The following is a 14,449-nucleotide window of genomic DNA, read 5'->3' on the forward strand; positions in this document are numbered from 1 at the left end:
TTGGGGTTAAATAAAAAAATTTTAGTGTATCACTTTAATTCCTCTTTGAAAATATTTTTCTTCTTGTTGGCTCGAGGGATTACAATATACACCTTAACTTATCACAATCTACTTCAAAATAGTATTAATTTCAGTAAAATATAAAAACTTGAGACCAATATAGCTTCATTTCCTCCTCCTCCTTTTTGTTATTATTGTATGTATATTGTGTGTATATATGTTATAAATGCAGCAACACATTGTTGTATTTATTGCTTTACACAATCTTATGTATTTTAGAGAAGTTAAGAGAAGAATGAGAAAACATATTTAGAGTCTCTATATTTACCATTTATATCATTGTTTATTTCTTCCTGTAGATTCAAGTTACCATCTGGTGTCATTTCCTTTCAGTCTGAAGGACTTGTTTTAGTATTTATTGTAAAGGAGGTTCTCTAGCAACTATTCTCTGAGTATTGGTTTACCTGTAAATGTTATTATTTCACCTTCATTTTTCTATCCAGTTTTGCTGGATAGAATTCTTTGTTGACAGGTTTTTCTTTCATTCAGCACTTTAACTATGTCATCCAACTGCATTCCTCCCTCTATTGTTTCTAACTAGAAGTCAGCCACTAATTGTTTTGTTATTCCCTTGCATGTGATAAGTTATTTTTTCTCTTGCTGCTTTCATGATTTCCCCTTTGTCTTTGCCTTTCAATAATTTAATTATGGTGCCTAGGTGTGGATCTCTTTGAGCTTCTTGGATTTGTAGATTAATGTTTTTCCACCAAATTTGAGGAGCTTTCCGTCAGTATTTCTTCAAATATTTTTTCTGCCCTTTTCTATCTCTCCTCTCCTCTGAGACTCCCATTACAGTTATGTTAGTATGCTTGATGCTGTGTCACTGGTCAATGAGGCTCTGTTCACTTATTTTTCAATTTTTATATGTTCCTTTCTCTGCTCATATTGGAGCATTTCTATTGGTCTAGCTTCAAGTTCACTGATTCTTTCTTCCACCATCTCAGATCTACTGTTGAGCCCTTTAGTGAATTTTTATTTCAGTTATTGTACTTACAAATCCAGAATTCCCATTAAAAAATAATTTCTATCTCTTTACTGAGTTTCCCTATCTGTTGTATCAATGTCTTCATATTTTTCTTTCATTCTTCAAACTGGTTTCCTTTAGTTCTTTTGACATGTTTATTACAGCTGCTATGAAGTCTTTGGCAGCTAAATCCGACATCTAGGGACACTCAGAGACCACTTCTATTGACTTCATTTTTCCTGAGTATGGATCACACTTTCTTATTTCTTTTCATTTCTCACAATTTTTTTGGTTGAATTCTGGACATTTTAGATAACATATAGCAGTAACTGGATTCTGACTTTTCCCTCTTGAGAGTTTTTGTTTTTGTTTGTTTAGTAATTTGCTTGGACTGAATCTGTGAAGTGTGTTTCCCCTGAAATTTATGACCAATGATGTTTCTTCTCAGTCTTTATTTTTAAACCTGCCTCCTAGAGGTCACCCCTGTGTCTGTATTGCTTATTGTTCAGCCACATATTGGCCAACCTCAAGTACCATCATATTTTACTTTCCCCCTTTCTCTCTTGCTTCCCCAAGGGCCAGGGAGGTGTGGGTATCTTGGGTCTGCTCCAGTCTCTGTTTGCACATGTGCAGAACCTCCTTTCAACTTGGGATATGCAGAGAGCTCATCAAGCCCCCAGTAGCTGTCACACGTCTTGGGACTCCCTGTTTAATCCCCTGCTAATCCATTAGTCCCTTTATTGCTCCAAACACAACTCCAGGCTAACAGAACCACTGCCCCCACCCACACTCACACACACTCTGCTTGCCACCGATGTCATCACTTTAACTGGCAATGCTCCGAGTCAAGTGAGTCTGCTCTGGAGACAGCAACCCCCCTCCGGTTAGACAACCCACCAGCAGAGCTGGGTTAGGGTGGAAGCAGCCCCAGACACGCATGCCACAGGCCCACTCTGTCCTTACACGGAGTTCAGTACCTTTCATGAATGAACACTTATCTGTTTGTTGTGGGCCTTTGGTGGATTTTCTATAGCACCGAAACGGTTGTTTTTGACAATTTTGTCCACCTCTTTAGTTGCTATTGAAGAGAACATTTGGCATTCACCTCATTCCACCATGCCAGAAGTGAATTTCTCCTAGACTTGGAGAAACCCCGCACACACAGCCTTGACCACCACTCCCCCAGGGAACTTCACCCCAGCCCGGCATCTAGAATTCCCTCTTCAGGCTTCCTGGACAATACATTAACTCTTGTGTATTTTTTTAAGACTTAGAGGAAATGTTACTCAATCTCTCCTAATTGTCCTAAATTATTAACTGTGCCCTTCTCTTTCCATGCACAGCCCCTTACTGGTAATGCGGACTCTCCACGAACTAGTCAAAATGTAGCCCACAGTCCTTTTACATGTTTGTTTCTTCCTCAAAACCAAGATCTCCTTGAATTCAAGGGTGAAGTCTCCTCAAGGGTGGAGGTCAGGCCTGAAGCCTTGTGTCCCCCCAGTCCCTAGCCCAGAGCATGGCTCTTAGCAGGAGCTAAGTAAATGTTTGTTGAAATATCACAGGAGTAATTTAATGAACAGTAGCTCAAACGGTACAACAATCCATTAATTTGTTTATTGTCTCACTGGGAACTGACATGATTCATCTCTTGTTTGTTCTGGACAATATTTGAACACAATCTTTTGGCCAAGTTAATATTAATTCAGGTTTATCCATTTCATTACACCAGTGGCAGTATAAATAAGTCACTGATGGATGCAGAGAACAGCAGCAGTAGACAACAGCAGGCTCTCCTGGAGGGTAAGTCATCTTTCTCCTCTTGGGGACAGTGAGGGTCCACATGGGTAGGCATTTTATTGCTCTTTTGCTATGGTTCAAGTAGCATCTGCCTTAGTGCACAGCAGATGCTATTTCAGTAGCCATGAAGAAGGTCACCAGTGGTGGCAGTGATGATGCAGAGAAGTGGACCCTGTACCCAGAGCTGAGCTGGTTACTGTAGGAAAATAAGGAAGGGAGGACATGGCCCTGCCCTAAAGAGGTGAAACTTGAACGCAAGCTCAGGTCATGGTTCTCATCTTCTCCTTTCCCATCAGTGGGGCCAGAAATCCACCATTGGTGTCCCCTTCAGATGCAAGGCCTGACTTTTGGTCTCAGTCAATCATGGGGGGCACTTATGGGGGCAGAGAGGGTTTTTGCCCTGACAGTGGGTGAGGGACCATAGCTGTGAGCACAGGGAGGGCTTAAGTGAGGTGACCAGGATTTCCTGAGATGACCTTTGCCAGGCCCTTGATTCAGCTGATGCCCAAGTCGCCTGAGCACCACCTGGGCTTTACTTTAGAAATCACGCTGGCAGCTCTAAAGCCAGATCTGGCTGGGTTGCACCTGGGCCAGCTACTACTAGCAAGTTGCTTTTGGCAAGATTGAATTTTCATGTAAAAATATGGATTTCTAGATGCTTCAGAAACAAAAAAATCCGGCACCACTGACCCAGCACTGCCACTAATCACAGCTGGAGCTGAGTGACACCTGCCTCTTCAGCCTGGCTACGATGACCCATTTTCCACAGTCCCCAGCACACCTTATTGCATTACACTGGCTGTCTTTCCACGTGGGTATTTCTGGCCAGATCTCTGCAGATGTTTGAATCTGCAATCTGTGCTCTCTCTCTCCTCTTGTTTCTTTCCTTTCCACACTTTTCAGGATTTTTGTCATGACCTCTGTATTAAAAAAAAAAAAAGAAGAAGAGCAAGCAAAAAGGATAGAAGAAACCCCAGTGTGGATGGAGAAGACCCACTTGCAGCGTAGGCTAGGGGCAGAACTGAATCCCTGTTAATCAGGTCACTTACCTTTAATTTGTCTGAAGTCATGTTCCAGAATACTCATTAGACTTTCCTTGTTAGACTTAGCTAGGATCCTTCAATTAAGGACAAATAGCAACCCCACCCAGGTGAACTGCACCCAGGTAAGAATGAGCCTTTTTCAATCCCCTCAGCATTGAGAACATGTTCCATAGAATATTCACCCGTATACCTCTTCCTTCCAATAACAGCTCTGGATTGTTGCAGAAATGTCCCACAGGAAAATACATCTGGTGCTGTCTCTGGTCCTCATCCTCTGTGGCCTTTTTAATAGCATCTTCTGTGAAAAGCAGCAAGACTCCCAAAAGAATATCAACTTAGTCTTATTAAAGAAAATTCCATCTCTCTCCCAGAAGACGGAAGCTGGCCATAAGGCGTTTGCCCAAGAATTGTTCAAGGCTTTGATAATTGAGGATCCCAGAAAGAATATCATCTTCTCCCCTGTGGCCATCTCCATCGCCCTGGTCACCCTCTCCCTGGGGATCAAATCCACAACGCGCACCAACCTCATTGAGGACCTGGGACTTGACCTCAGAAAAATCCAAGTGTTAGACAAGGACAAGCATCTTGTCCAGACGTGGAATGAGCTAGTGAAGCAAGAGCAACTGAAGCACAAGGACGTTCTCTTTATCGATAACAACAGGAAGATCAACAAGATGTTTCTGCAGCAGATAGACAGAGTACATGAAGTGGACATCCAGACGATTGACCTTAAAGATACAGAAAAAGCCAAGAAGGCCATCAATCACTATGTGGCTGAAAAGATACATAAGAAAATCAAAGACTTAATCACCCACCTGGACCCTCAGACTCTCCTATGTCTTGTCAACTATGTTCTCTTCAAAGGTGAGGGTTATTAAATGCATGAATTCTCATTTGGGGTAAACTTTGCCCTTGTGTTTCCTAAAAGATTTAAGTCAGGAAAAAAAAATTTTTGTCAGTATATCCCATTTTCCCAGAAACATTCCCTAGGAATGTTCTTCCTCCCCTTCCAAAACTTTTTAAATGGACTTTGATATCATTGTGTTGTCTAGCATTTTTCAGTATTTCTCCTATTAATCTTCTCAGTCATCTTGTTTGCCGTGCTTAAGATATTTTGGAGTAAAAAGGCAATGACTCTTGCTGGTAAAAAAGGGAAAAAGAAATCTTTTTGCAGAGGCAGGAGCATTGGCTAATTCACTTGTTTTGTAAGGTCAGATCAGCGTGAGATGAGATGCTTTTCGAAGTTTTGTCCATTGTTGAATTCAGGATCACACACCAGGTGTCTAAACTAGCAGTTTAAATTCCAGGTCACAGATCTTGACGTGGCCCTTGTTTCTTCAGGTGGGCTCAGAGTTACCGCTCACTGGCATCTATTTATACCCTCTTCCTCCACTTAGCATTACCAGTCTCCTTCCGCCATGGACTCTCAGTCAATGGCCTTGCCTCCTGCCCGAATGGGGACAAGAAAGCAGTTCTGACAGGATGTCCTCCATGTGCTGCCCAAGACTCACACACCTCTCCTCTCACTCTCCCCTCTGGTCACAGTGAAGGAGAGCTTGTCCCCTCCCCTTCCTCAAGGCAGGTCCCCTTCCATCCTCCCTGCCCAAGGACTCCCTCCACTTTCCTCTTACCCCATAGCTCATGCCTCTTTTGTCTCCTTGGCTGGTTTCTCCTCTTCTGACTTCTACAACTGTCTCCTGCCTCACCTGAGCTCACGACCTCAAACACCATCTGTACTCGGACTATTCCCCGCACTCTAGATGCAGCCTGGACCACCTCTTCTGAGATCCAGACTCTAGTACTCATCTGCCTACTGACATCTCTTTGGGGATGTTTCACAGACCCTCGAACACAATCCCCCCAACCATGCCTAGCATCTGCTTGCCTCAGAGAATCACAATGCCATTCACCCACCTTCTCCTGACAAAAGCTCCCCTCCAGCCTCCAGATTCAAGAACACAGTAAGTCCCATGGATTCTGCCTGCAGAGCTGATCTGGAGTGTGTTTGCTTCTCACCATCTGGTCTACCACATTTGTAGCCAAGGCCACCACTATCTCTTGCCTGGATGACTTGCCCCAGCTGTCTAATTACTATGTTTCTATTCGTGCCTGCCTCCAATCCCTTCTCCATTAAAAGACCAGAACAATTTTCTTAAAACATAAATCACATCATTCCCCCATCTGAAGCCCTTCCATAGCGTCCTGATGCACTTGGAATGCAATCCCACCCAGACCCAGCTGTTTGAGCCCTGTTGATCCCTCCAGTGTCTCCCCACCACTATCCCTCTCATTGTTATGCTTTGCCCACAAAGACCTTCCTTTCTTCCTTAAATGCATCCTGCTTTTTCCTGTCTTAGTCCATGATGTTCCTTCCCTAGGAATGTTCTTCCTCCCCTTCTTTGCCAGGTGGAGCACCCTCTTCTTTTAAACCTCAGCCTCAATGCTCCCTCCTCAAGAAGGCCTTCCCTGGTCTTTCAGAGGAAGTGCTCCCATGCCAGCACTCAGCTCTTTACTTGCATCTTTCCTAATGCTCATCACACTTTTAACCATTTACAGTGGGGGATTGCTTTTCTCTCTGTATCCCCCTTAGAAAGTAAATGCCATGAGGACACAGGTCCTCTGTTTTATTCACTGCTATAACCTCAGTTCTTAGTATGGTACCTGGCACATTTTTTGAGCTCAAGAAATTTCAGATTTGAATGAGTCAATCAATGGATAAACTGTTGTGGATTAAACAGGATTCCTACCAGGACATGCAGATTGTTTGTTCTTTACATGATAAGTGAAGGAAATGTTCATAAAAACAATGCTTCCCAGCACAGGATGCTTGCTCAGGCTACTGGGACCATTATTCATATTTGGACTCACAGTTCCAGACTAGGCGCCTGGGACATAGAAAGTGCTCCACAAATGATCTTGGAGGGATCATGTCTCTGGATGCTTCAGAGAACTCTTGGGCATGATTCCCTCTTAAAAGCTTTATCTATATCACACTTTAGAAGGCAAGTCGTAAAAACAGAACAGAGAGGACCGTAAGCCTGGCTATAGAATCAGAAGCAAGGCTAACACTTGCAGAGATTTTCCAGACCAAACTAGATGGCCGTCACTCTGGGTGACATGCATTTTTTAACTGGTGTGTACCTTGAATCTTTTTTTAAATCCACTGGGGAAGTGCATTAGCTAAAGTAGGATTTCACGCAGGGGTGTGCATGTATGCGCAGGTGTGTGTCTTTCTGATGAAAAGTTTCCCTCCTGGAATAAGTTACATAAATTTTAAACAGATTTCTTTACCATAGGACTTCTTTGAACTCTTAATACACTCAAATGCAGTGGGAGTTTTCAAAGAAGGGTTGCTGTGGTCAATGTTTCCTAAATTATTTGATGACAGAATCCTTTCTTGGTGTTATAGTTCCAGAGGCAGGTATTTTGGTAAACATCCTTTGAGAAATACAGATTTAAAGAAATTCTATGGTGAATATCTTTGAAAATCATGCGTTAGCTTTTCTTTCCTTTGCACCAGTCTGGAATTTTAAATATTCTGTTCACTATGGTCAAGGTATCACCACCAATAGACTGCTTCCTTCCCAAGCTGATGACCTCTGGGGTCCCCGAACCTGGGGGTGGTGATGATTTTCCGCCAGATCACTCTTTGACTTTTTCCTTCCTGATTCCCCCAGGCATTTGGGAAAGAGCTTTTCAGAGCAACCTCACGCAGAAGGAGGACTTCTTTGTGGATGAAAACACCAAGGTGCAGGTGGACATGATGAGGAAGACAGAACGGATGGTTTACAGCCGCTCCGAGGAGCTGCTTGCTACGATGGTGAAGATGCCTTACAAAGGAAATGTGTCCATCATTCTTGTGCTCCCAGATGCAGGACAGTTCCACTTGGCTCTAAAAGAGATAACTGCTAAGCGAGCTAGACTCCAGAAAGCCAGTGACTTCAGGTATCCTGTTCAGGAGAGACATTCTATTGCATTGCACTTTTGCTCAGCCCTCACTTCCTCTATGTAAAAGCCTTATTGTGGGCAGGGGGGAGTTTGGCATCTGGTTATTTCCTAGCATATTTGTAGAAAATGAAACAAACCAAACAGAAAGAATAGCAGCCTGAGTCCCCTTACCAGCCAGAAGCCTCTTAAACTGTTAATTATGGTTCTTTTTGTCACATGTACAGCATCAGAAACCCACTTCATACAAGCTCAGGATGGGTAAAGAGAGGACTTTATTGGAAAGATACATGGGAATTTCACGGAACCCCAGGGAATATACACAGCCGGGTCTCATGAGGGATTGGAACAAGGGACTACAAGGGCACCCAGAGCCCCATCTCTCTTGGTGTCACTAGTCCTTGCTTTTAACCTCTCTAGCTCAGCAAACCAGCTTTTCACACACATGTTAGCCCATGATCCACTCACCCAAAAAATACTTTCTGAGCACCTATTGTATGCGAGAAACTGCTTGGTGCTGGGAATATAATGGTTAGCCAAACACTTCCCTACTATCGTGGAATTTTCAGTCTGGTGGAAGAGGTAGAAAGTCAACTAACAAATACACAATTTCAAACTGTAGTAAAAGCTAAGGAGATAATGAGTAGGGTGACATCGGCGAATTCAGTTGTGAAGTATTAATTAGGGCTCTTAATTAGTTATGACGGTCAGGGGAGGAGCCTACGCAGGTAAATTTCAAGCTGAGACCACTGTAGACAGGCATGGCTCTCTTTCATTCAATCAAATGCTCCGCCCCACACTGAACTGAGTATCTTTCGATTCCCACTGCATATGCCTGGAAGGGAGCATTGAACTAACCGAGCTTGGGTATGATATCCACCAAGGTCCCATCAAATGTGGGTAAATTAAATAGTGAAATCATGAGTTTCAATGGCCCACTGATCTGAGCGGCAGGGTTGGGGAGACAGTCTTCAGGCAGTAAATGTGTAGATTGGGAAGAAATCTCTCAACAGCGTTTACTCCTACAGTTGAGGGCCACGGCAGAGGGGGTCTGCCATCTTCTGCCATGGTTGTGCCTACCACAACGTTCCTGGTTGGGACAGAGGGGGTACAGCAGTAGAGAGACCCAACTGAACGGGTTGCTAGCCCATCAGAAGCTCAACACCGCACTGACATAGTCTAAAATGTTGGGTGGGAGGGCTGGCGCTACGCATTCTGATACTCTCCCTTAGTCATAGAGTGGCTGGTCTATAGAGGGAAGAGTCCTCTCTGTTTGAAAGCTTCTCATGCAGGCTGGAGCTTCCTCTCCTGTGAAAACGCCCTCTGCTCTACCTGCAGCATGGGGACCTCATGCCCTCCATCTCCCTCACCACATTTAGGGTCATTGCCTAATTTAAACCCCTGCTTCCAGAAGAAGGGTTGGAGGGACTCAGGACTGGATGCTCTTGGGCTGACCCTCATCTTCTCTTGCATAGAGAGCCTGTGAAGGGAATCATTTGAATAGCAAGGTATATTTTGAGTAAGCAGTTTGCTTGGAAATTCAACATTGCAGCTCATACCCCGGCATCTTTAATCTCTCCCCAACCCAGCACTTCAGAACAAATACTTCTGTTACCTTTTCACTCGGAAGAGGTCTTTCAGCCTAAGCAAGGTGCTTCCCCTAGACCCCAGGAGAGGGACATTGTTCAGCTTCCTTGTCGTTTTCATTCTCAACAGATTGGTGCACTTAGTTTTGCCCAAGTTCAAGATCTCCTCCAAGATAAACTTAAAACATCTGCTTACCAAGATTGACGTCAAAGATGCGCCTACTACAACAGCGGCCACCCAGAGCATCACAAAGAAGGCTTCTCTATCTATTTTGGAGGTGAGTGGGGCAATTTCTAGAGTCTCTGTTTTATCTACCACAGTCCTGATTGAGAAACATTTTTTTTTTATACAGCAGTTATAACTCTTATCTGACTGGGTCCCTGGGCTTTGGGGGTTCTTTCGTCATTCACTCACTCAAAAGTAATTGCATCAAGCAATGGAGGCACTGAGGGTGAAGTCGTGAGCCAGCCAGACAACACCTTACTCTCGTAGCCGTTCCATTCTATTGACGGGGTAGGCAGTGAGCACACCAACAGACAGATATGTATTGCGTCCCCCAGTGATACTTCCTGTGAAGAAAGGAAAGCAGAGAAACTGGGAACGGCATGCTGGGGTGCAGTGAGCAGGCTTGAGAAGGCCTGGGTTGGCCTTTATGCCAAGGCCTGAATGAAGGGCAGGAGAGAGAAGGGAGCAAATACCTGGGGACGTGTGTTCCAGACAAAGAGAGCAAGTGTGTCCTAAGGGAATGTGAACTTGAAATTTCTGAGGAACCCCAAGAAGGCCCAGGCAGTTAGAGTGCTGAGTAAGATGGAGCCTGGTAGGAGGTGAGGGCAGAAGTCAGGCAGGGCCAGGTCATGTAGGTGTCCCAGGCCCTGGACAGGACGGGGGTTTATTCTGACTGACATGGGAGACCAACGAGGCTGACATGAGCTGACATATGTTTTACAAAAGACCACTTCTTGCCGCGCGGAGAACAGGCAATGGCCCTGGAGGAAGAGGGGGACCCATTAGGAAGTTTGGCGGGTAACCCAGGTGAGAGATAATGGAGGATGGATGGGGCCTTCGAGGGAGGGTTAGCTGTGGTGAGAAGGCTCTGTGTGCCTTTTGAAGACAGAGCTGGGGAGCAGGGAGGGAAGAGTCGGGCTTGTAAGCTGGAGCCTGGGAAACGATGGAGCCAATGCCTGAGGCAGGAAAGATGGAGCAGGAGTGGTTTGGGGGAGCAGACAGAGACTGGCTCTCTAAACTTGAGGTGCCAGTTAGACATCCAGATGCCGGGGAACATTTATTTATGACATAATTTTACTCATCCCGGTGGGCACAGGGGCTGCCCTCCAATGACTCCACCAAGGTCACTAACTGGCTGGCTGCTATGTGGCCACCATAGGGGCCAGGATACTTTGAGGACTTTGCCCAGGACAAAAATAGCAAACACAATCCCTCCCTGTGATACAGCACCTGACAAATTACAAAGCACTTTTTCATGGTTTCTCTTGCTTGAGTCTCCCAATGACCTTGGGGGTCGGGACAGGGCAGGGGTCCTGTTCTTTAATTGGGAGATGATGAACCTGTCACTCACAGACACTGGATGGAGTTCCCAGGGTTGGGACCCCGAGGGGATGCCATGCTTCCCGTGGCCCAGTGGGTATAAGCACTACTTACTGTGTCCAATTCAAACAGAACCAACCCGGCAGGTGTGCACTGAGTGCTGGTTGTTGGGCTGGGTTTGAGAGATGTTGAATCCATCACCAGTAATGCAAGCAATGTCATGGCCACGTTCCCCAGCAGGGCCTCTTGCAGATCAGGGAGGCCAACATGCATGTTCTGGCACAAGCACTTTTACACGGAGGTTAAATTGTCCTTGCATGGATGGAGACAAGAACAGCTAGCCCCCTAGTAGTTTTTATCACATTTTTCTTGAAAGTGTTGGAAATGACTATCTCTCAGTCGTTCTATGGGATTTTTTTCTAAGCCTACAGACCACCCAGCCTTCCTCTGTGTTTTATTCCCCTTTCCTCCCTTTTAAACCTGTTAACACCTTGAGCTGTCTGCCCTGCACTGAAAATGTCTGAACTCAACAATTACCAACCCTAGTATCAACCCCACTCGGGGACGTCTGGTCTTCAATGGTGAACCCAGCTGCTGGGAGCTGAGGGTGGTTTTCTAGGAATGGAAGTCAGCTTTCCTCCACCTGCCATCGGCCATGGAGGGAAGCTGCCTCCCTGATCTTGACCACAGGAGATAGTTGGGCACACCGCCCTGGCTTGCTCTCCAGCCAGCCAGGTGAGTTCACTCCCAGAACTGAGAAGGAAACTGTCTCTCCCAGGCCGTGCATCAAGCTGAGATAGAGGTGAGCGAGCATGGCTTAATCATGGATGCAGCCAAGGACGCGGACGTGTGGAAGGTCCCCGTGGACACGAAGGAGGTCCCTGTGGTCGTGAAGTTCAATAGACCCTTCTTGCTGTTTGTGGAGGATCAGATGACTCAAAGAGACCTCTTTGTGGGCAAAGTCTTAAACCCCAAAACTGAGTAGAGGGGCGAGGCTGTGCTGCGCAGGAACTTAGCTGGTCATGAATAAAATGAATACAATTCACCACCCTGTGCATCAAAATGCTGAGACTGACAAGTGTGGTCTGGGAATGGAGTGGGGAGGGCCACTGCTGGTCTTCTGTCCAAGAACAGAGCAAGATAAGAAGCAGGTTGAGGGCCTGCCAGACACATTTGGCTGGGACACCTTCTGTCCTGGAAGAAGGCTGATATAGGCAGGGAAGCAATTCTGAGGGGGGTGAGCAGGTGTGGGGGAGCTGTTTCCGTCGGTGGCTGTCTCATCAGCCTTGCTTCCTGTCCAGCTGGCAACCAGAGCCTGTCATCTCATCTGTACAAGAGTTGCTGTACTAACTCCCCCAGGCAGCTGCGGGCAGAGGCAGGTCCCACAGCAGAGAGGAGGCTGGGAAGAGGGTTGGTACCCACAGACACCTCGGTGGGCTTCCATGTGTTCACCCAGCTCCAGGGGGAAATGGGGATACCCGGAGAAGCAGAGGATCCCAGAATGTTGGCAGCATCTTCTCTGCCCCATGCTCTAGTCTCTTTTCATCTTTACAACAAGCCTCTATGAGGGAGTTATTATTGCCCCCTACTGGAAACGAACTAAAACTGATGAGGAGAAAACAGGATTTTGTGTGTGTGTGTGTGTGTGTGTGTGTGTGTGTGTGTGTGTGTGTGTGTGTGTTTGAGAGGCTGGGACTTGGGAACTAGCTGGCTGGCCATGACTTGCCTTGGACATATGGGAGAGATCATGGAGTCTGATGGAAACCAGACATTTGACTAGGGAAGTCAGATCCAGAGGCCATGGGCACAGCTGGCAAAGACACTGGCCAAACAGGCTGACCCAAGAGTGATACCCAAGAGGCGGGACCTTGCCTGGGTGGGCTAGTTCAGAGCAGTAACTGCAGCAGACTAGGACAGAGAAATAAAACTCTTCTGGTAGAGAGCCCAGGCTCAGTGCTGAAAACACAAGGCCAGGAATGAAATTGGAGGCCAAAGATGGGGCAGGGGGGACTGACTGCAGAGCCATGCGATGACATGACCAAGCCAGAGCTACCTGGGGGCCCACAATTAGACCCAGGAGCCTTGGACTGGATGAGAGAGGGCTGGTCACCTCAAACCACAAAAGTCCCTCTGTGGTGGGGTTTAGGACACAACCCAACTATTCTCTTCTGGGAACAATGTGACCCTGAAGGAACTCCATCTACTACCAAAGGAGTCACTTCAGGGCTAAAACGTCCATTCCTTTAACAAGGATGCTCAAACGCCCAAGAAAAGAGCTTGTCACTTGCATCACCACTTACAACCCAAGCTCCAAGAAAGGAGAGGTCTGGGGATGGGCCACAAGAGCAGCTTGGAGAAGTAGCTCAATAAGGAAGCTAACTCAAGAGAGGAACAGTAAAGTGGATTGTTCTAGAAAACGTGCAGGAAGTGAGTCAACAGCATAACCAGAGGGAGGAAGGGCTAGAGATCCATGCTTGTGTATGTCTTATCTCCAAGCAGATCCACGGCAGAAGCAGAGGGGGAAGGTGCTCGTGAGGATGTTGGGGGCCTGGACCATTTAGTAGAGGGTATCCGTGGAGGATATTGAGGGTTCAGTGTCCCACATGCTAAAGGGAGGTAGGCAGTGGCACGTGAAACAAGAAGATTATTGGCACATATAGGAAAAAGCCCGGGAAACGACTGAGAAGTAGTCGGCACCCAGGTCAACTCTGCAGACTTAACCAAGCCCACCTGCCCAAGCTCATGGCGAGCTGCACCATCTCACAAACTTTGGTGCCACAAATGCGGTGTCTTCACTAGAGGCCAGGTTGGGCTTTTTCTATGACTGCAGCAGTGAGCTGGTGTGATTCCAAGGTTGACGGTGAGAGGAGTTTATGTGTAAGGGCACATTTTCCTGCCCTTTGCCTCTGAGATTGGACACACAGGTGAGGTATCTATGCATCAAGGTCAAAGGTTTGCACTCCAGGAAGGAAACCAAGCAACCCAAGGAGGTGGTACTCAATCCTCTTTCCTACTAACACATGACATGCGTGATAGTTAATTTTATGTGTCAACTTGCCTGGGCCACAGTGCCCACATACGTGGTCGAACATTCTTCCGGATGTTTTGGTGGGGGTGTTTAGGGGAATGATTAACATTTAAATTGGTGGACTTTGGGTAAAGCAGACTGCCTTCCATAAGTTGAAGGCCTGAATAGAACAAAGACTGACCTCCCCTGAACACGAAGGAATTCTACCAGCAGGCAGCCTTAGGACTTGACCTGCAATGTCCACTCTTCTTGGGTCTCCAGGCTGACAGGCTACTCTGTAGACTTTGGACTTGCCATCCTCCATAATCACGTGCGTGAACCAATTCCTTAAAATCCCTCTCTCTCTCCTTGCTCTGGGCCAGGCACTGCATAAACGTTGCCCACGTACAAACGTTTCATTCCCACCACAGCTCTGTGAGGGTCTCTACTGTGGCGGGGTCTGTAATCGATTCCAAAACGTGGGTGTCCCGGGATCGTTTC

At 46.3% G+C, this 14,449-nt stretch overlaps 1 protein-coding gene across 1 annotated transcript; it reads left to right on the top strand.

Annotated features, from left to right (window-relative positions):
- Positions 1–3,966: 3,966 nt before the first annotated feature.
- LOC309960162 (uterine milk protein-like) lies at positions 3,967–11,926 on the top strand (the record flags this gene model as incomplete). The annotated part of the gene is made up of 4 exons (XM_082836798.1): positions 3,967–4,728; positions 7,542–7,809; positions 9,526–9,673; positions 11,720–11,926. The coding sequence occupies exons 1-4, from the start codon at positions 4,092–4,094 to the stop codon at positions 11,924–11,926; spliced, it is 1,260 nt and encodes a 419-aa protein (XP_082692924.1). The 5' UTR covers positions 3,967–4,091.
- Between the last annotated feature and the right edge of the window lie 2,523 nt (positions 11,927–14,449).

This window comes from Leucopleurus acutus (genome assembly GCF_964270905.1).
Source record: "Leucopleurus acutus genome assembly, chromosome: 1".
In the NCBI taxonomy this organism is placed as follows: Eukaryota; Metazoa; Chordata; class Mammalia; order Artiodactyla; family Delphinidae; genus Leucopleurus; species Leucopleurus acutus.